This window comes from Condylostylus longicornis, unplaced genomic scaffold, assembly GCF_029603195.1.
Source record: "Condylostylus longicornis isolate FDR11 unplaced genomic scaffold, ASM2960319v2 ptg000026l, whole genome shotgun sequence".
NCBI lineage: Eukaryota > Metazoa > Arthropoda > Insecta > Diptera > Dolichopodidae > Condylostylus > Condylostylus longicornis.
In genome coordinates, this window is record NW_026577995.1 from 2,620,622 (window position 1) to 2,641,713 (window position 21,092).

Genomic DNA, 21,092 nt, shown 5'->3' on the forward strand with positions numbered 1-21,092 from the left:
TTTTGATTATAAAATTTTTAATCGAGTGATTATTTGTCGCCATCTATTGAAATAATTTTTCACTATTATAAATTTTTATTCTATATTTCAAGACAACAATAAGAATAATTTTCAAACGTCATTAAATCAAATTTTAAATTTTTTATAACATGAATACCACCATTTTGTTTTTTCATAAAACTATTTTAATTTACATTTTATATTCTTTCTAAATAAAGTAATAAAGAGCTTAAAATTTATAATGAATTTTTATATTATATTAAAAATCAATATACTTGCCCAATTAAAAATTAAAATTTGAAGAAAAAAAAACATGAAAGATCGCATTGATACAGGCAATTGCCAAAAAAAAAAAAATAAAAATTTCATTTTTATTTCAATTTTTTGGTACTAACACACCAAGCAAACGCAAAATATATAAAAATCCTATTTATTTTTAAAAAATTTTTTTTCTAATTTCATAACTATGTAAAGCAAAAGTTATAAACATTAAAATTACATCCTTTTAATGAGAATTACAAAACAAAAATACACACAAAAACAAAATAAATAAGAAAATACACTCAGAAAAAAAAATACACAAAACTGTAGAAATAGTTAAATAAATTTAACAATAAAAATGATATATATGAACTACATATATAGAAAAACAAAAAACAAAAAAAAAACAAAGTAAAAAACATAAACGTTGTATATTTAATAAGTATACATTGTAGAAATCGATTAACAATTAAAAAGAAAAAAAAAAAACAAAAAATTTATTATTAAGGATTGTTGGTTTTTATATTTGATACGATAATAGAAAAATAATAAAAAAAAAAAAACAAATTAACAAATTGATCAACACGTAATTTTTACTTATTTTAACAGTAAAAAAATTGAAAAAAAATAAAAAAAAAAAAAAGAAATCAAACATTTTTTTAATACAAAATTATATAGAAATGTAAAAAGAAAAAAAGAAATATTAAAAATAAAATATCAAATTAATAAAAACAATAAAAATAAAAATAAAATGGAATTCCTAAAGAATTTACAAATATTGAGAAAAAAATAAAATCTTTTAAATTACAAGAAAATTTCAAAAACTTATTCAAAAATTTCAATATTATTATTAAAATAAAATTTTATTTGACATGACACAACTTGACTGTTATATATGATACACAATTTAATCCTAATAAATATTAAAATGTTATACAATATTCTACAACTACTTTCTAACAGAAATGCAACTAAATTCATAAAAAATTTTCTTTCAATTCCATTTTCTATTTTAAAAATTAAAAATTTTCTAATAAATTAAAGTTTAAGTGACAATGACATTTACGTCATTAAAAAAAATGTGTTAGCTTATGTCATATAATTGTTAAAATTAAAAATATTGACAGTATTTTTGATTCCAAAATCTTACGATTATTTGTTACAATCTATTAAGTAATTGTCTCAATATTATGAAATATATTTATTTCAAAACAATATTAAGAATTTCTGTGGCGAAATGCCAAAATTCATGCACAGAATATACAAATTTAAATGGGAATGCACAGAATTAAGCAAAATTATCGCCGCAAATTTAACCGACAACAGTAAATAGCCTTAATTTCTATTTGGAATTATTTGTTTCGTTGTGATTTTGTCGACCCGTTATTGTTCTGAGTTAACAACAAGTGTCCACCATTGCTGTTCACCACTTTGATTCTATTTTTACAATTACATATAATTATATGTATTTTTGGTCGTACTAATTAACATAAACTTTTATATATAAAAACTACCTGAATATAACAGTCAATTGCAATCTGTCAAATGATTTTTTTTTTATTACTATTGGAGTTAGTATACTTCATCAATAATAAATAAATATTTGATCAATTCAATTTTTAATATATGAAAATTAAAAATGAAATAATTCCAGTATAAATTTTGATACAATTCAAGTATGGGACAACAATAAGTTCAAAACATCACACGTACATAGTATAGACGTCTACGTAGATAATTACCTATTACACTTACGTGATTTTGACGTATCTAATTAAAGCTGTGTTGTTTATTTTTACGGAATTGTATTTGATGAATCCTATTCAAATATTAAATTTTTTTTGTTAATTTATTCGAATGTTTTATAATTTTTCATTTATAAAGAAAATTATAAATGAAAAATATTCCATATTAAATTAAATACTAACTCCAACTTCCTGCTCGTATAAAACTTAATAAATAAAAAAATTGTTTTAATTTTATCAGAATGATTAATTCGAAGTTGTTAAAAAGAAAATTTATTTATTTCTCAAAATCTAATTCAAAAATAAATAAGAAAATTATTATACAAAAGTATAATTTAAAAAGTTACAAAATTATAACGCTCCCATTTTCTAATTTTTTGCAAAATTTTATTTATTTAATTTTTATTTTCAAATTATTATTAATTTCGAAATATATTTAGCCAATATACAAAATCAAGTAAATATATTTAAAAAAGAAAAAGAAATAATAATAATAATGTTTAATAAAAATAGTCAAATAAAAAAAAAAAGCATATTATATACGAACTACGTAACAAAGTTAACAGAAAACTGAAGAAAATGAAAAAACAAAATAGATAAAATGCATTAAAGTTTAAATGAAAAAAAAAATGTTATTAAAATAATCAAATTTTTTAAAATATTTCTTACATAACTCATTTATTTATTTATTAATTTTTTTTTTTTAATTAAATTTTAAATTTTTATCAAACCTTATATATTGATATTTAATACTTTTATTTCTTGGTTATGTAGCGCACGACTTATTTACCCCGATTAAGTCTAAGCCTCATGCAACAAGAAAAAAAAAACTAGAAAAAAAAACAAGAAAAAAAAAGAAAACAAATTTTAAACTTTCACATTTTTTATATTTTGACATTCAAATTGTCAATATGTCAATTGTAACTGTATTACGCATATAATCTACTATACTCACTTAATTCAAAATTAATTGCAATACGATATTAAAATACAATTCAGAATTATATTGGCTGAATTGAATAACAATTTAATATTACTAAAATTAATTTTTGAAGACACGATACCTCTTTAATCAACAAAAAATTCCTCTTCATAATTGCAAGTACATTAATCAGGAAATCAACTATTCAATTTCAAAATCTGAATAATTATGGTATTAAAATGTAATTCAGCTTAAGAATTTATATTTGCCGAATTGATATTACCGCATTTTTTAAGACACGGTAACACTTAAATGAATAAAATATTCTTCTTTACAAATACATATTATAAGAATCTTAAAACTAAGATTCAACAATTTCTGTTTTCTTTTTTTTGTGTTTTTTTTTTTCACTCTGAATTTATCTACAATTTTTAAATATTTTTTAATAAAATATTTTATGAGATTTAGGCTTAATATGGGAGATTATAAATAATACTTACATAAATTAAAATTAAATCAAGAAAAATAAGAAAGAAATTGCAAAAAAATAAAAATGAAGAAAAAGATTTAAAAATACAAAAAAAAAATTAAGTGGCATTTAGCAATTTTATTAATAAAACTAAAAGAAAAACCAAAAAAAAAAAAACAGATTAATAAATTAATAGAAAAACAAAAACTAATTAAAAAATCAAAAAAAAAAAAAAATTAAAAAAATTAAAAAAAATGTTTATTCCGGAATTCTTCAATCCGCGATTAAACAATCGTGCCAATAAAAGAACATAATCTAGATATACCTATTTTATAAAAAATTAATTAAAATAATTTTTTTATTACATAAAAACAAAAAGCTGTTTATGTGATTTAGAAAATGATCATTAAGTTGAAAATTAATAATATTATTATATTAGTATATATATAATAAATATATATATATGTATACCTATATAAAAAATATAATATGCATCTATTTATAAAATTATATAAATAATATTTATAACAAATTATATATTATGACAAAATTTTATAATAATCGAAAATACAGAAGAAAAAAAAATATTTAAGAAAAAAAAAGTAAAAAATCTCCACGCAAAATAAATCCATATTACAAAAATACAATAAAAGAAATGCTATAAAAAAAATTGAATAAATTATCTAAAAAAAAATAAGCACATTATTTAATTCTCGTAAATATTGAAAATTTTTTCCAATTTAAAGAAAATTTATTTATTTTTGTTTATAATTCAATAATTGAATTCGGTATTTAATTTGACAATATTTTGTAATTAATTTTGACAATATTATGACATTCACTTTATTAATTATTTGAATAGAGAATACCGGATTTAATAAAATTTTTAATAAATTAATTAATTAAATGTGCTATATCACATTAATTTTATATTAAAAAATTATATTAATAATATTTTAGAAAAATATAATGTTCATTACTCAAATATTAATTTATTATATTAAATTTCTAAACTAAATTTGTTTTCTAAAAAAAACTAAAAAAAAATTTAATATTCAATTAAATAATTCTTGTATAACTAATTTTTATGAATTTTGTTTTAATTATGTATGTACTTAAATGTTATATTTCTTAACATTTCATTGACATGCAAATGTCACTTAAATGTCATTTACACATGTGTGTGAGAAAATAAAATTTAATTAAATTTCTTTTTTTTTAAATATTAGAATTACTTCATATAATTAAAAACTATAGCTTAAAAAAATTTATTTCCAAAATTTTGTGACAATTTGTCATTTTGAATGTCATTGTCAAAATTATTATTCAATTATGTGCATTTATTTCTATTTTAATGTGGAGAAATTTTATACTTATTTATATTTGAATATATTATCAAACGTTCATACAGATTTACAAACATATTTATATATTTATTTTTAATTTATATCCTGTTTGTTTTTTTTTATTAATTTTTATAAAATTTAAAACAAAATCCATTTTATTTTTTTCTTAATTGAGATAAATTATTCAAAACTTAGTGACTATCAACAATGCATCTTCCAAAATACTATTTAAAAAACAAAACAAATAATATAATAATGAAAAGAGAAAAAACAAAAAGAAAACGAAAAAAACTGATTAATAAACATACATACACACACGTTATATAGGAATGTTAAAACTAATTATAGAAATTCACACTATATTATTATAAATATAATAAAAACTAATAAAAAAAAAATATAATATAAAAGAAATTAAAAAAAACAGAAGCTAGTAAAAACAGCAAATAAAATATTCAAAAAATTTATAATAAATTAAAAATAAAAGACAAAATTTGAATATTTTGAAAAATTTAAAACTAAAATTAAAAAAAAATTTGTCTAAAAACTTTTTAGCAAGCAATAAAATATAATTAAAAAATGAAACCATTAAACTAAAACCTAAATAAATAAATATAAAGAATAATAGAAAAAAAAATAAATATAAAAATTCAACGGGATTTGTTACGTCAATTTAAAATACATATACATAAATATTTATATATAAAAAAAATATTTGTATACACAGCCATACACATACATCTATATAAAACACATAGAAAATAACATATTTTAGAAAAAATAAATATGTTACAAAAAGTATCGAAAAGTATTTTTTAAATATATAAAATAAAGAAAATCTTGATTCAAAGCACGAAAATAAAAAATAAAAAAAATAATAAACAATATTCTTAAATTAAATATTTTAAAAATATATTAATCTTGAAATACTTTTATGTTCTCATGAAAGAGACACAAATATCAAAAAAGAAAATGGTTCACAAGCATTTGAAAAAAATTTCAAAAGGAAATTTTAATCTCTAGCCTTACAGCCATATTGTTGAATATTATTTTAAAAAAATTTTAAAAATATAAACTCTTGAAAATAAAAAAATGATTATTTAAAAAACTTTTATTTAAAATTTACCATTGACATAAACCTTCAATTCTAACTAAACAAGCCGAATAGACATGTTTGAATACAAACATGTTTGATTAATATTTAAACTTTTATTTTGTTAATCTTCATAACAATTATGCATGATCATGAATAATTATTTTATTCTACATTTATATAAAAATAAAATTTTATAAAATATTTCAAATATTAATTATTTTGTTGATATCGAACACAAAAAATAAATTTTTAAAAATTATGAAAAATATTATTAATTTTTAAATTAGGTTTCTGTATAAGCAAAACAATTTATTCAAACTCTTTTATTTTCTTTCATGAAATTTAAAATATAATATCACATAAAATTCGTGCTTTGGCCTGATAATAAATTATATACATATTATACTTAATGTAATTTCTACATAAAATTTAAATTTAATAATAATAAAATTTGCTTATGTATAAATTGCTCTCAAATTTTCATTTTTTTTTTCTATAATAAAATTTTATTTTATATTTTTAAATAATTTTTATTTAAAAAAAAAAAAATAAAAACATTAAAAGAAAAATATTATAAATAAATAAAAAAAAAAATTAATTCTTTTTTATAATTTTAAAATATCACAATATTTTATATAATTATAAGTATATTATAATTAATATAATTAAAAACAAAAAAAAACAAAAACCAAATACTATTAAAACTTATATTAAACAAAAAAATTAAAATAAAAATTAAATCATAAACTAAAAATTCATTAAAGAACAAGAAAATTCGTTTTTAAATAAAAACAAATAAAACAAAAATATATCATTAAAATTTATATTAAAACAAAAAACAAAAAATATAATAATATAAACACCAGTAGTTAAAAAACTTGAAATGCTCCTTTAAAGTCAAAACAAAAAAAAACAAGATTAAATTAATAAAATATTTAAAAAAAAAAAAGAATTAAATTAAAACTATATAGAAGGAAATTGTAGTGAAATATAAATATGAAAATAAAATAAAGAAAACACAAAAAAAAAAAAAACAACATTAAAAAACCAAAATGTGTCATCAAGCAGTCATATTTTACTCATTCTTTTAATAAAAATAAAAAAAAAACACAAAAAAAAACTTAAAATAAAAAATTTAATATAAAAATACATAATTAAATAATAAATAAATTAATTGAATAAAATTAAAAGATTTAAGCGAAAAACCAGGTTTAAAAAAAAAAAAGCAAAAATTCTAATACAAAAAATAAACATTTATATTATTAAATATAACAGAAAAGTTAAATATTTTATAAAAAAGAAAAACAATTTTTGTAAATTGTTAACTATTATTTTTATTTAAGATTTTATTAAGATTTTATTAATATTTTTTTTTAATTTAAATTAATAAAGAATGCTTTCAACTCTTATATATTTTAGAATTTCTTTAAAAAATATTGAATTAATTTTTTCTTTTTAAAAATTTTAATTGTAAAAACACCACTCCAATTTACACATTTAATTAATAGCATTTTAATACACAAAAATATTTTTCGAAATTATTTTAAAATTTGAAAAATTTTTTAATTATTATTATATTATATTAGAATATAATAGCCTTATAATAAGAATAAGAAATTAATTAATTAATATGTACATTATTTACATAATTTATATTATTTAATTTATAATTATATTTTATTTAAAAATTATATTAAATTTTAATTAATAAAAATATAATTTTATATTGGTATTTAAATATTAGAGTAATAATTTTCACATATTAATTGTATTATTCTAAAATTTCAATTAAAATTTTTAAATTAAAAAATCCTTTTACAAAAAACTTTGCAAATAATAAATTAAAAATTTTTTTATTAATATTTTTTATATGTATAGGTAATTTTAAGTTAATCTTTTATTTTTCTATATAAACTATATATGTATGATACAAAATACAAATTAACAAAAAAAAAAAAGGAAAAACCAAAAATTTTAATATTTATAATTTATAATTATTATGAAATTTTGCAAAATAAAAATAATTATATATTTGTATTTCTATATAAATCAAACATACACATATTATAATTATACAAGTATATTATATAAATATATGTACAAAATTTTTATTATATTTATATACAAAAAATAATAATAATAATAAATATGAAAAAATATATGCATATACATATATATATATTTATATACGATAATATATATATAACGAAATAATTATTGGTTTCATAGATGCACGTATATTTTGATAAACACAACGCAAATAATATATAAAATAAATAAATGAATAAATAAATATAAATAATAATAATAAATAATAATAATATTCATAATAGTATTTAAAAACAATAACAATTCAAAGCTAAATATAAACAATCTAAACTTAAAAAAAAAAAAAAATAGTGAAAAACAAAGAAAAAAAAAACTTAAATATGTAAAATTGTTCGATTGAATCTTAAAAAGAAAATATTTGTTGTTTAGAAATTAATTTAAAAAAAAAAAAACAAAAAATAATTAAAAAAAAAAACACTTTATAAATAAAAAAAATTAAAAAAATACAAAAAAAAAAAAACCAAAAATGAAAAACCGTTGTTGTTTTAGTTATAAGCAGTAAAAGAACAAAAAAAAAACATAAAAAAAGATTTTGTAATATTTTTTGTGTTATAGCAATAATGTTGGTATAAAAAACGTATTTATTATTATTATAACAAAAAACCAAAAAAAAAAAAATAAATAAATAAATAAAAACAAAAAAAAAATTTTTAAATTGAAGAAAAAAAAACATAAAATTACAGAATTTTAAAGCAGAAAAAAAGATGGTTTGATGATAAAAAAAAAAAAATAATATAAAAACAAAAAAAAAATGTATTCAAAAACCCAAAAAATAAAAGTTAGAACAAAAATTATTAGAAAAAAAAAAATAACCTGAAACTAATAAAAAAAAAATATTAAAAAAAATGCATAAACTTATCAAAAACCTACTCAATTTCATGTTAACATTAAAGATAAATAAAACATATAATTAATAATTTAAATATATAAAAATAAAGGTATTGTTTAAAAAAAAAAATTCCAAAACAAATTGTTGTTATTTATGTACAAATAAGTCTACTTTTACCTCTTCGCCCTCTTAACCTTCGGCCTTCAATTAAATAAATAAATATGTATAACAATTAATGAAGGCTTATGACTTGTACTTACTAACTGTACAGGGTCTTTTATTCTGGTCTTTGATATAGCATTATATTGCAAAAGTCTCAGAAATAATATATCTTATTAGACGAAAACCTGGCAAGCAAAAAAAAAAATTTCAATCCTTGTTAATTCAATATTCAGAATTTCTTTTCCAAAATGAAACACAATTGCATTAACTTCATTTAACTACCAAATATTTCCAAAAATTAAAGAAATTTAAAATCAAATTGAAAAAAAAAACAACAAAAATAAACTTTTTTTTTAATTAATTATAATCCAGTAAAGTTTCTCAGTTAATTTCCTCAGCAATTAGAACTCAAATATTTAATTCCAAGAGATTAGTGAAAGTTATGCTTTCCATCGGGGCTTCGATGCATTAACAAAAAATTACTGGTTTAATGTTTTAGTAACCAGACTTTAAATATTAAATTTCAAGGAAATTAAATATTTCTCTGTATATGAGCAATTTCCTTAAAAATGGCTTAACATATTGTAATATAGAACTTCTTCATACCTAAAAAATTTTTTTTAAAAAAATCTCTTTAATATTTTTTTGATCTGACATATCCTGAACTTGAAAAACCGTCCCATAACCGAGGTGAACTCGAACTAAGAGTTGAACTTACGATACAGGATTGTAACAGGCAGACATACAGAAACGTAGACAAACAGTATACAATTTAGTCTTTAAATCAGCATATAACCGTTCCAATTTTCTGTTTTAAATAATATAAACTTTAATCAATTTATTTTTTTTAGTTATAAAAGTAAGATAAGAGCCGTTACACTCTTATTTCAAATGCTAAAATAGGCAGTAAACTTGTAATTAACATACATACATAAAAAAATTGATGAAAGTTTGGTTCCGAACAAAGATTCACTTTCTGATATTTGATTGTCATATGAATTTCTTGAATTTCTGTTAATTAGTTCCTTAGTAATGACCAAAAATATAGAGTCGGTGTTCTCGAAAATTTTATACATAATTTTATTGTTTCATCACTTATAATCCATTTAGCGCCGAGGATAAGTATTTCCATCACATTTAATTTAACTGCAATCGGATCCAAAAGTATTTGATATTTTGTACCTAATAAATTTTTGGTTTTTGATATTTTGTTTATCCATTAAATAAACTTAGTAAGGTAAACATAAGTAAGTCATAAAATAAAGCGCAAAATAAATCAGAACTATATATTATAAACAAATTTTTATAAAATTTTATTAAGGGCAATAATAAAGGCAAAGTAAATTGAAAAAAATTTGTATAATAATATTCTTCATTTTTATTATTTTCTCGTACATAATAATAATAATGATATTCCCCAAAATATTTCCTTTATTTTATTAACTTACACGATAATAATAAAGATATATTTTTTTATTACATTAAATTTAAATTAAGCTTAAACTATCAAAATATGAATTCGGATTATACAAAATAATTTTAAGTCTTCGGTATTACAACAAATTTGAACAAAATATAATTTAGACCGTTGTAATTTTCAGACATTTTTCAAGTTTTTTTTTCTATTATTATTATTTTCTCAACTTTAACTAAATAATCTGTCTAAACTTTTAAATAATTAACCGAATTCATGATGTTTTGATTTTGTTTTTCATTATTTATTTTATAATAATAATTTTCAAAATAATAATATTTAAACGTATATAAAATTTATATAGGTAATTTTATGAGAATACAATTTTTATTGGTTTTATTTATTTTATATGTAAAAACAAATTTTGCGAACAAATATATTTCATATACAAAAAAAAAAAGAGAATAATTACAAAATAATTCCATTTAAATTTAATATACTTTTACAATGATAATTTATATTTTATTTTTATATTTTAAATATGTACAAAATTGCGTCCCATTTATAACTTCTCATTTAATTTTCTTTTTTGTTATTCTAAGATTTTCTAATTGTTCTTTAAAACTTGTTTTTTAAACTGTGTTGATTTGTAAAACAAAATATATTCGTTCACAAAATAGCTAATATACTATCTGTACTCTAAATAATATTTTTGAAAAGCGAATTTTTTTACAAAGACAATCTGATTAAAGTCTAAAGTTTTAAAAATTTTAAATACAACTCATATGCTTAAAGAAATATTTATCAAATCTGAAAACATTAAATATAAAAATTTGAAGTTATTAAATGTGGTAAATACAAACTTCAACTTGATAATCTTTGAATGCATACTCATCACTTAATTGCAAGAAAAAAATTAATAATTTACAAAAAATTTTCACGATTTTAATCGTTTCACTTAGTATTTTAATACATGTTCACTGAGTTTGTATAAAATTAGTAACAGCATTTCTTTTTTTCTCTAATTTTTCTTGAACCTAAGTGGAAAAAAACATTGTACCTTTACGGTAATTCTTTATTAATAATATGTATTTAATGATGGAGTAAAAGTAAGACTAACTTTTTTAACACAGCTCTATTTTATATAGATCTTTTTTTTCTAACTTGAAATACAGTTTTTGTTGTACCAAAATTTATATTTCAAATAATTTCTAAATTTGAAGGCAATTGAGATAAAATTTAATGATTTTAAAAATTTTGAAAACCGATAAAATAATGAAATAAGAAGAAATAAAAATAAATGAAAAAATAAAAAATGAAAGTTATAATAACCACGTAACTTGATTTTGCCATTATTTTATGTATTTCGAATTTTTCCGGGCACATAGTTTTTATCAATTGTATTTTCTTGTAAGAACATATGCAAGCATTTCTCATTTTGAGCCAATGGGTGTCCTGCTATTTTATTTATAAATGCTTCTAATCCTTTTCGTCTTTCTTCAATGAAATTTTCATCAAATATACCGTCATCTCCACGGAAGGGCATTTGCCTTTTCCATGCTTTTCCAGGTAATGGTGGAACAACAATCTAAAGTTTAAATTTTATATTAAAATTAATATTAGAAAAAATTTAACAAAAATATTAAAATCAAAAAAATTTACCTTACTATCACGTTCTAATTCATTTCGAAGCCATTCAAAATCACTATATCTGCGTCTAACACTGGATTCTTTTATTTTAAATACAGGTAAATTTGTCTGAAATATTATAGGAATCATAGTAATATTTAAAGTTTTAAGGACTAATATAAATATTTGTAATTGTATTTAAAATTATCTATACCTATTTCATAATAACTTTAGCTTTAGATAATTAGATTAAAAAACAAGTCAAATATGATATAAACAATTAGTTGGGTAAGTGTACATGTCGCATTGAAAAATTTTTGACAAACAGAGCTTTTTCTTATTAGAACATATTATACAATAATAAAATCGAAAAAAAAATTAAAATACCTTGTATTATCTAAATAAAAAAATATTAAAAAAATTTTATTAATATTCTATGTTGCGACTTTGAGTCAAAACAAATGTTAATTATACAATTTTATGTTTCACAAATTCATTAAGCTACATTTATTAAATAAGGTGAGTGTAAGGTATAATCTACCTTTTGTTAATACCAAGGTATAACAAAAGAAAATTTTATACTGTATATTTGCTAATCAATAGTTCTAAATTTAGGACATAGAACATTGGCCTTTTGTTGTACCATTGAATGTACATATGTATATAAAAAACAGATGAAAAAAAATAGCTTCATTTCTAAGTTATTCCGATTCGTAAATTATCAGTGAATGGCTTCTAGCTTTTACATACATAACATTGGCTTCGAATAAAACACAATATACGTAATAATTTTAAACTAAAATCTTATAAGTTCACTACATTAGTGTGTAGTTGTTAAATTATCTCAAACTTAAAAGTGTTGATTATTACTTTGTTTAAATTACATTAAGAATGATTCATTTTAATCTGCCGCTAACAGATTAAACAAATAAATTAAGTTTATGTTTTTGAATACAAGTGTTTAAGACATACAAATAATCAAAAAATTACCCTCATCCGAACTTCGTAGTCAGTGTATCGTTTTTTCCCAGCCGTCATTGTGGTCAATGGATTAGCGACATCGATCTCAAGAAAATTAGCTGGTACTGCGTAAGCATCATCCAAAGTTTGCTTTTTAACATTTAAACGCCTGGTTGCGTCTGCTGTACCATCCGATTCAACCATCATTTTTAATAATTTAGAAAATAAATTATATTTAAAATGCAATTTTCTCCACGCCTCTCCAAATGTAGAAAGCAACTCTTACAAGAAATCACCTAATTATTTTGGAAATTGATACAAAAATCAATGAAAATAATTGTTTCTTTTTAATTATATTTTACAAACTCGAAACTTAAAAATGATTTGAGTTTCTACAAGCTCTAGAATTTTCAAATTTACAGATAAATAGTTTTATACTGTCACTCCCCCAAAAATATTAATAAAGTTCAACCATCAGAAAATTTTACGAATTCTTCTGCCAAAAGTGACAGTTTTCAGGGATGAAATGAAAATTAAACAAAAAAGCGCCATATTGTATTTGCGTCAGAAATGAAAAACTATTCAAATATTAGAAGTTAATTATTCAAGATTAACATATTTTTGTTACTCTTCTGCATTTTCACTATTAAAAATTTTATATTGTCTAAATTACACCATTACTATATTAATACAGAATTTAGCAACTATAATTCATAAGCTAAAATGCGTATAAATTCTAAGTATGTGTGGAAATACTATTATTGTAAATGCAAACCAATCCACACAAATGATTCGTGTCTATAATAAAGTTGAAATTTTTACGATATCAAATGATTCACATAGTGATTTAGCAATCCATAGAATAAACCCCTATTACAACGATTTGAAGTTGAGTTACCCATTTTGATTACGTATTTTAATTACTCTTTATTATGATTAGTGAAAAAATTAACAAAGTACATAATATAGTTATTAAACTTTTATTAAAATTGGAAAATGCTTTCAATTTGATGTGTGAATCGCGAATATAGTAATAATATAATATGTACATTTGTACTTACTGAACTTTTTTTCATACTAAAATGTCCTCAAGCTTTTCTGATAGACTTCAAGGAAAAAATATAAAATATAAAAATGAAAAAGATACTTAAATACATACACAGAGTGATTTTGAAAGGTATACAATAACATATTCCATTCGTTAGACGATCGAAAATGGGTAAAACATTTATTCTGGACTGGGTTCCAAATCTGCGCTAAGGCCTAGTAAAGGGCTTAAGATAAACATGTTGCTTGATTCTGTATTTTATGTATCTTTGGAATACAAAACATTCGAACTTTAGGCAAAATCAAATTTTTCCCTTGTTTTATTTTTTCAGTTTTTTCTAACTTGACATTGTACACTTTTCCAAAATGCGTTCTATGCGTTCTGGATACGTAACATAAAAGTAAATTGGGTATCGAAAAAATCGAGAACGCTCTTCTTATACCGTGACTTCAATAATGCCTTATGAAAAGTTTAAGTACGGTAAAGATACATTTTGGAATACAATTTTTGCAATATTAATACACATTTTGACGTTTGTTTGAAAATTTCAATTTAAAGTTCTGTGCAAAAGTTAATTTTTAACAAACGTTACATCATTAAAAATATGGCCCTATAGTTATGACAATATAGTTTTTATGCAGCATTTTAGAAAAAAAACTTAATAAAACTAAAAAAATCTATTTAGTATTTTCTTGATCTGACATATCCCGAAAACGTGTCAGATCATTTCCTAGCCAAAGTGAATGGGATTATCGAGCCCATTCTAAGTATTATATTAAATTTTTGATATGCAATACAATTTCTTTGAAATTTTATGAATTTGAAAAAGTAGCAATAACAAAAGCTATTTCTGCAATTATACAAACTTTTATATGTGAGTTTTTTTTTAAACAACGGAAACATAATAAAATTTAATTATATCCAGCAAAGTTTTAGAATTGTATACCTTTTTTGGTAGAACGAAAAAAAATTTTAATTCCGCAGAAATAGTTTCCACTAAAAATTGGATTAAACAAATATATGAATAAGTTTTGTAATAATCGCAAATTTATACAACATAAAAAATATAATAGGTACAATGTTAACTTAAAAAATTCGAATTTTTAAGTCTTTATTTATGACAAAATTATGTAGCTAATTGAAACCAAAAGTTACATACACTTAAAATTTAACATAATCATATAATATTTTTTCTATTTATATATATTGTATACACCCATATATAATGTATATATATAATATAAATACATTTTTATAAATTATTTTCTTTGACGACCTCTTTTGGGTTGTGGAACATCTAATTCAGAACTAGACTCTGAATCCGTTAAAATTTTATTTCCAGAGTGTTTATTTTTTTGAGAATTTTTTAACCGTCCATTTCTTTTTCCAACATTACTATTTTTGGAGGATGATATATATTCTTCTTCGCTTTCTTCACTAATACTAGAGCTTTCTGATGACGTCATATTTTGACGAATCTTCTTTGAAGTTTTTATATTTCCAACTGGCTTTTTGTTTCGATTTCTATTTGAAGTTTTTGATTTAGATGTTGTAGTTGTCCGCGATTCCGTAGCTTCGCTACTGCTTAATATCTCTGGGTTACCTTCTCTAACTTCCAAACACTCCGCTAATCGAGATTCAAATTCTACGACCGCATTTTTCAATTCTTGTTTAGCAAGTTTTGATGTATTTGAAATTATAAGTTTGAATGAATTGTAAACTTCGTCTACTTGAACTTTGTCCTTGAAGTATTGAATATTATCAGTTAATTTTTTAATAGTTTTTTCTGTATAATTAAGCAAGCTGAGACAATAAGCAATATCTCTCCATTGACGCTCCTCATGTGTTACTGAAAAACGTAAACATAATTTTTCAACTAAACTTTCCACTTGACGATCTTTATGTATTAAATTAAGTATATATTTCATTATTATTCTATACTTTTCTTCCTCAACATTAACATTAACATCACTCAACTTCGAAATAATATCAGGCAAAACATTATATAAAATATTTGATTTGTTCGCAATTTCTTTAAAAAATCGCTTTGTAATGTTTCGAATTTCTTCGTACTCGTCAACTATACATAAAGCTAAATCCGCTATTTGACCTTTCACACGAATCATTTCATGCAATATCAAATGACTCAATATTTTTGCTGCCGTTAAACGCAATTCATTGTCTGTTTCATGTAAAATTGCATACAAATGACCCGTCCAAGGCTCCAAGACATTTGGAAAACGAAACGTCAAATCGGACAAGCCCACGACAATATTGCATTTTATTTTCAAATTTTTCGTTTTTGATAAGATGTTCATTAAAAACGGCATATAAGTCTCGCAAAATTTTGAGGACACAGACATAAATCTAATCAAAGCTAAAGTAGAAGATTGTTGTAGTAATTCATCATTATATTTGCCGGGATGTTTACAGATTTCAACTACAATCGGTATCAGTTTCGGCAAAATTCCATTTTTTGCGAACAGCATTTGATCCTCACATATATGTGTAATCAATTCGGCAATACTATCTTCTGCTGTAGCTCCTACTAGCTCCTCATTAGGCTAAAAAGAAAATTAGAACACTACAGACATATTTTAATTTTAAGGTAAATTATTACTTCTTGTTGCGGTTCTGCTGCTGAGTTTGTTAATCTTTTCAATGACTCACTCGCAGACATGTTTATAGTTTTCCGTTTAAAATTGTTTACATGATTTTTTTTCTTTTTCTGATTTTTGATCTCTTCTTTTAACTCTTGCCTTAATTTCATATTATTATAGACGTCAATGTCTAAGAAAATCATTTCTTTCATTGTCGCAAAGCCTACAACAAATATCAACCGCGTTATGAGGAAAACAGGGATTGTCAACTTTTTTGATTTTGGAGTAAATGTTTCTTCTTGAGTAAGTGTTTGCCCTACTGGTAGTTGAGATAATGTTTGACTTGGTGGTAATTCCACTTTATTAAGTGATATTCCTTCGAATTTTCCTTGTAACTCTTTCAATTTCTCATGTAAATCAATAATAAGTTTTTGGCATATAACATCAGGAGCTTGCCCTAAATTATACAGAAACTCAAGCGTTTTAATAGCAACATTATCAAAATCTTCAATTCGAGGGTGAAAGAACAATTTCTTAAAACATCCTAAAATTTTTTGTACTAATGGGTGATTTTCATCATATCGTTTATAATATTTCGAACGGGATTCTGTAGGAACTGAATTCAATAAAAAGGACAAGCAGCCTACGTAGATTCTTGGATCTTTCATACCACGCTCTTCGAAACCAATTGTTTCGATTACATTAATGTTAGCAGTAATAATTGTTGATTTAGCATTAGATGCGAGAATTAGCAATTCTAATGCTTGCCTTGATTCATTTTCAGTTGTTCCTTCTAACTTAAGAGTAAACCGTTCAAAAAGCACTTGAATTATTTGAAGATCAATATCATTTGTATCTACCCACTCCTTAATTAAAACTTCCATTGCAATATACTCCCCATAATTCAGTTCCTCAAATAAAAGGCAAAGATTTTTTACTACTTTAATTGCATGCGCTCTAAAATATTTAATTTTGGATAAGATTTAAAAGAAAAAAATATGAGTTTTACCTCCCAGTAGAGTCTGTGGTAAACAAAACTTTCTTATAAGCATTTGAACAAACATCTCGTTTTTCTTTATCACTAGACCATACTAAATGTAACATTTGCCTCATTCCACTTTCTGTTCCTTTAATTCCAAACATATAGCCAGTTGTAAAAAAGTCCACTGCTTCGAACACGTCGCTATTGGTTTTTGAAAGTAACATTTCTTGAATTTTAGGAAGAGCTGCAGTAATAATTTTCGAGAACTCTATTGAATCATTTAAAAATTTAACAGTGTTCATTTGCGTTTCAAAAGTTTCATTCTAAAAAAACATAAAAACATACAATTTTTTTATTTATACCATAAAATATTTTATACCCACAATTTGATTGTTTATACCAGTGTTGATAAATATATATGATTTTAATAATGTTAAATAATAAGCGCACTGCTCGTCAAATTTCAATGCCAGCCTATAAATAAGCAAAATAAGAGTTTATTTTTCTTTATCGTTTGAATTTTCACCATTCAGAGTTTCCCGCAATATGATCTGCTTGTTTTGCCAGTACAACTGCTTCACGGTATTTTTTTTCTACTAATAAATTTGCCACTTTTTTCACCATATTTTCATAATTTTCCTGTGTATTCGGTAATTCACCCAAACCTAAATAAATGTTTTTAATTTATGTATTTTTATTAATCAAAAGTTATTTAGCTTATACTTTTCGATAGTACGTCTTCTATAATTGGAAACAATTCTGGGATAATTTTCTCCCAATCTTTTTCTATTTCGGCCAGTTTCTTATTTTCTTCAACTAATACTTCCTTTAGCTTTTCCAATTTTTCTAATTCTTCTTCATATCTTTTTTGCAGTTCTGCCAGCGTTAATTTGGCAGAAAAAGGATTATTTTCCAAAAATGACTTTAGTAACGCTACAGAATTTTTGCGAACTGTTGAAGTTTTATCATCAAGTCGTCCCACCGCTTCTGTAAGTACTCTAAATTGGTATGCTAACGGAACCGCATTTTGTTCTTTCATGTGATTCCAAATTTGTAGAACTTTTGAACGTACGTGGGCTGAGACATCTTTTATGTGCTGTAATAAATTATCCAGAAATTCATCTCGGATTTCTTTCATTTCTTCGGTAAGATCTTCAGATGTAAGTTCAACTGATATAACATCTCCCATCATTTGCAAAACACAATTTCTTAGAACGTGAGATTCACAATTTAGTAATTCATCACCAACTGAAGACAAATGCGGGATCATTAATTTCGGAGCTATAACACCTAGCTCAGTTAAAAAAGTACTAAAATATCTTGCTATTTGGGTATCGCCTGAGTCTGTGCTCAAAGTTTCCACGATATCTTTCAAAAGAACTTGAAAAACTGTAGTTATTCCAAACTCTTCATGAAGCAAAAGCAACCCATTTGCTGTAGGAATTAATGATTCTTCACTATTTCTGAGAATTTGTAAAATTTTTATTGGGAATGTTAAAGCGTGATTATATCGTTTTATTGCAGCTCCAAGAATTTGAAATACAGTATCGCTGACATTTTTATTTTTGCTTGAATAAATTTCAAGTGTACGATAGGAAACGTCGCATAACAAGCTTAAAATTAAAATTAATATAATTAGGTGCATAAATATATTATACACAAATTATTAATAAGAAAAAACCTACTTCACAAAATTCTCTTCTGCTACAGGTGGATCCCAGAGCTTTTCTAAAGGAAGTTGAAAAAAGTCATAGAGCTGAATTAAGAACTTGAATCTTTTTTGTTCCCAATCCTGCCCTTCAAAAAAGTCTACATTTACTTTTTTACTCTTTTTGAGTTGTTGTGTTTGCGAATGACAAACAACATTATCCAAGCACTTAACTGTTCCGACCAATAAATAAATGGTCATTTTAGTCAAATTTAAGTAAGAATTTCTCTCTTTTATATTTTCGTTACTATTTAATATGCCCGCTAATTTGGCACCCAACTTATCGACAGTTAAATATAGTAAATCGAATGCTCTAAGCAGTTGAATTGTGGACAAGTTCTTCGAATTTTCAATTACAGAAAAATAAGTGTCGAAATGATCAAAGATGTAGAAAGGATCGCCCGCTAATGCCGCCTGTTTACATCCTAAAAATATTAACCTCAATTTTCGTACGTTGATTCAGAATTAAATTAACTTACTTCGAAGCTGATCTGATATTTCTTTAGCGTCATAAACTTCTTTGACGAAATAAATATCTCTTTGAGAATTCAAAAGATCTGCATTAGATGTTGGTATTATAAATGAAAAATCTGCCATAATTTTATCTCGCAATTTTGCTTTTATATATATGTATATATATTTTTTTAGTAAAGTGTATTTAAATATCGTTGATTTAGAATAATATGTTTATGAACCAAAGTATTTTATGTCCGTTTCAAATACTAAATTCAATTTTCTTGGAACGCCGTTACAAAAATAAATTAAATCGGCGCTTGTTGTTTATGTTTTGATTTTTGACATTACGAAACACAATTGGAATTATACAAATGTCATTAAGCTTGTTCAACGTATTGAATTCTCTTAACTGAAACATTGAGTAAAATATACTTCATTCAATAAATAACTTTGTATTGTATTATAAATTAAGGTAAATAAATATATAATGTAGATTGGCAGTTCTACTTTAGTCAACGATGTACTTTTAGTTACACAGTTTTGAACTTTCAATTACACGTTTCTCTCGTATTCTTTTTTCAATGCATATTGAAATTTTTGTCACCAAAAATATGTCAAGTGTGCGTCAATTTAGCTTGTTTTTGACCTAATGGTACAAAGTGAATTTAGTACATTCTTACTTTCGTTGAAAATTCAGATTGTACCAAAATTAAGAACGAAAAATTCACCGCAGATCTCTTATTTTAATAGATGTGTGATAAAATATGAAAATATCTTTTCTTTTGCATAAACCCTAACGTTAGTAAAATTAATCAATAAAAATATATCATCAAAAAAATACTAACCTTTTTAGCGGGAAAAATTTGTTTTAGTGGCAAAGTGTTCTTGGAGTATCTAAAAATTGATACTCAGCTACATATTTTTTGGGGAAAATATTTCTTGTACTGTCAGGTCTATCGAAGTTAAACTAAGCTTTTTCGTTATTATTTTTCAGTCATTTAAATTAGTTTGTGAGAAGGAATTGGGAAAGGAACAAAAGAAAAGCAACAATCAACTATAAAAGATGTAAGTTCCGTGAAGCATTCCCACCGAGAAAAAGTAAAACTATATATGAATGCACAAGATAACAAATTGGTAAATTGCTGGGGGAAGATTGCACATTGGTATGTACAAATATTGAAGTTAGGTGAAGTAATTTACTGTATACCGATTGGTATACAGCAAATTAAAAAAAAACAAAGTACTCGATAATCTTGTTTTTTCTTATCGAAACTATCTTCGATAGTGTTTTGGTTGTTTGCTATACCGATTTGTCTGCCAAAAAGTGGCATTACTACATTCAATTGACTAAAGAAA

The 21,092-nt window shown here is 22.3% G+C and overlaps 2 protein-coding genes across 3 annotated transcripts; both read right to left on the reverse strand.

The window, feature by feature from the left end:
• Positions 1-10,328: 10,328 nt before the first annotated feature.
• On the reverse strand, positions 10,329-13,425 carry LOC129607106 (sorting nexin-12). 2 transcript variants are annotated; one of them, XM_055517842.1, is made up of 4 exons: positions 13,309-13,425; positions 12,973-13,238; positions 12,016-12,111; positions 10,329-11,941 (listed from the first exon to the last, which is right to left on the reverse strand). In XM_055517842.1, the coding sequence occupies exons 2-4, from the start codon at positions 13,147-13,149 to the stop codon at positions 11,711-11,713; spliced, it is 504 nt and encodes a 167-aa protein (XP_055373817.1). In that variant the 5' UTR covers positions 13,150-13,238; positions 13,309-13,425; the 3' UTR covers positions 10,329-11,710. The 2 variants fall into 2 exon arrangements, with proteins under 2 accessions (XP_055373817.1, XP_055373816.1); XM_055517841.1 differs by having other exon boundaries at positions 12,973-13,417.
• Positions 13,426-15,116: 1,691 nt separating this feature from the next.
• On the reverse strand, positions 15,117-19,992 carry LOC129607074 (condensin complex subunit 1). The gene is made up of 8 exons (XM_055517788.1): positions 19,760-19,992; positions 19,258-19,705; positions 18,296-19,185; positions 18,099-18,237; positions 17,956-18,046; positions 17,600-17,895; positions 16,611-17,547; positions 15,117-16,554 (listed from the first exon to the last, which is right to left on the reverse strand). The coding sequence occupies exons 1-8, from the start codon at positions 19,875-19,877 to the stop codon at positions 15,250-15,252; spliced, it is 4,224 nt and encodes a 1,407-aa protein (XP_055373763.1). The 5' UTR covers positions 19,878-19,992; the 3' UTR covers positions 15,117-15,249.
• Between the last annotated feature and the right edge of the window lie 1,100 nt (positions 19,993-21,092).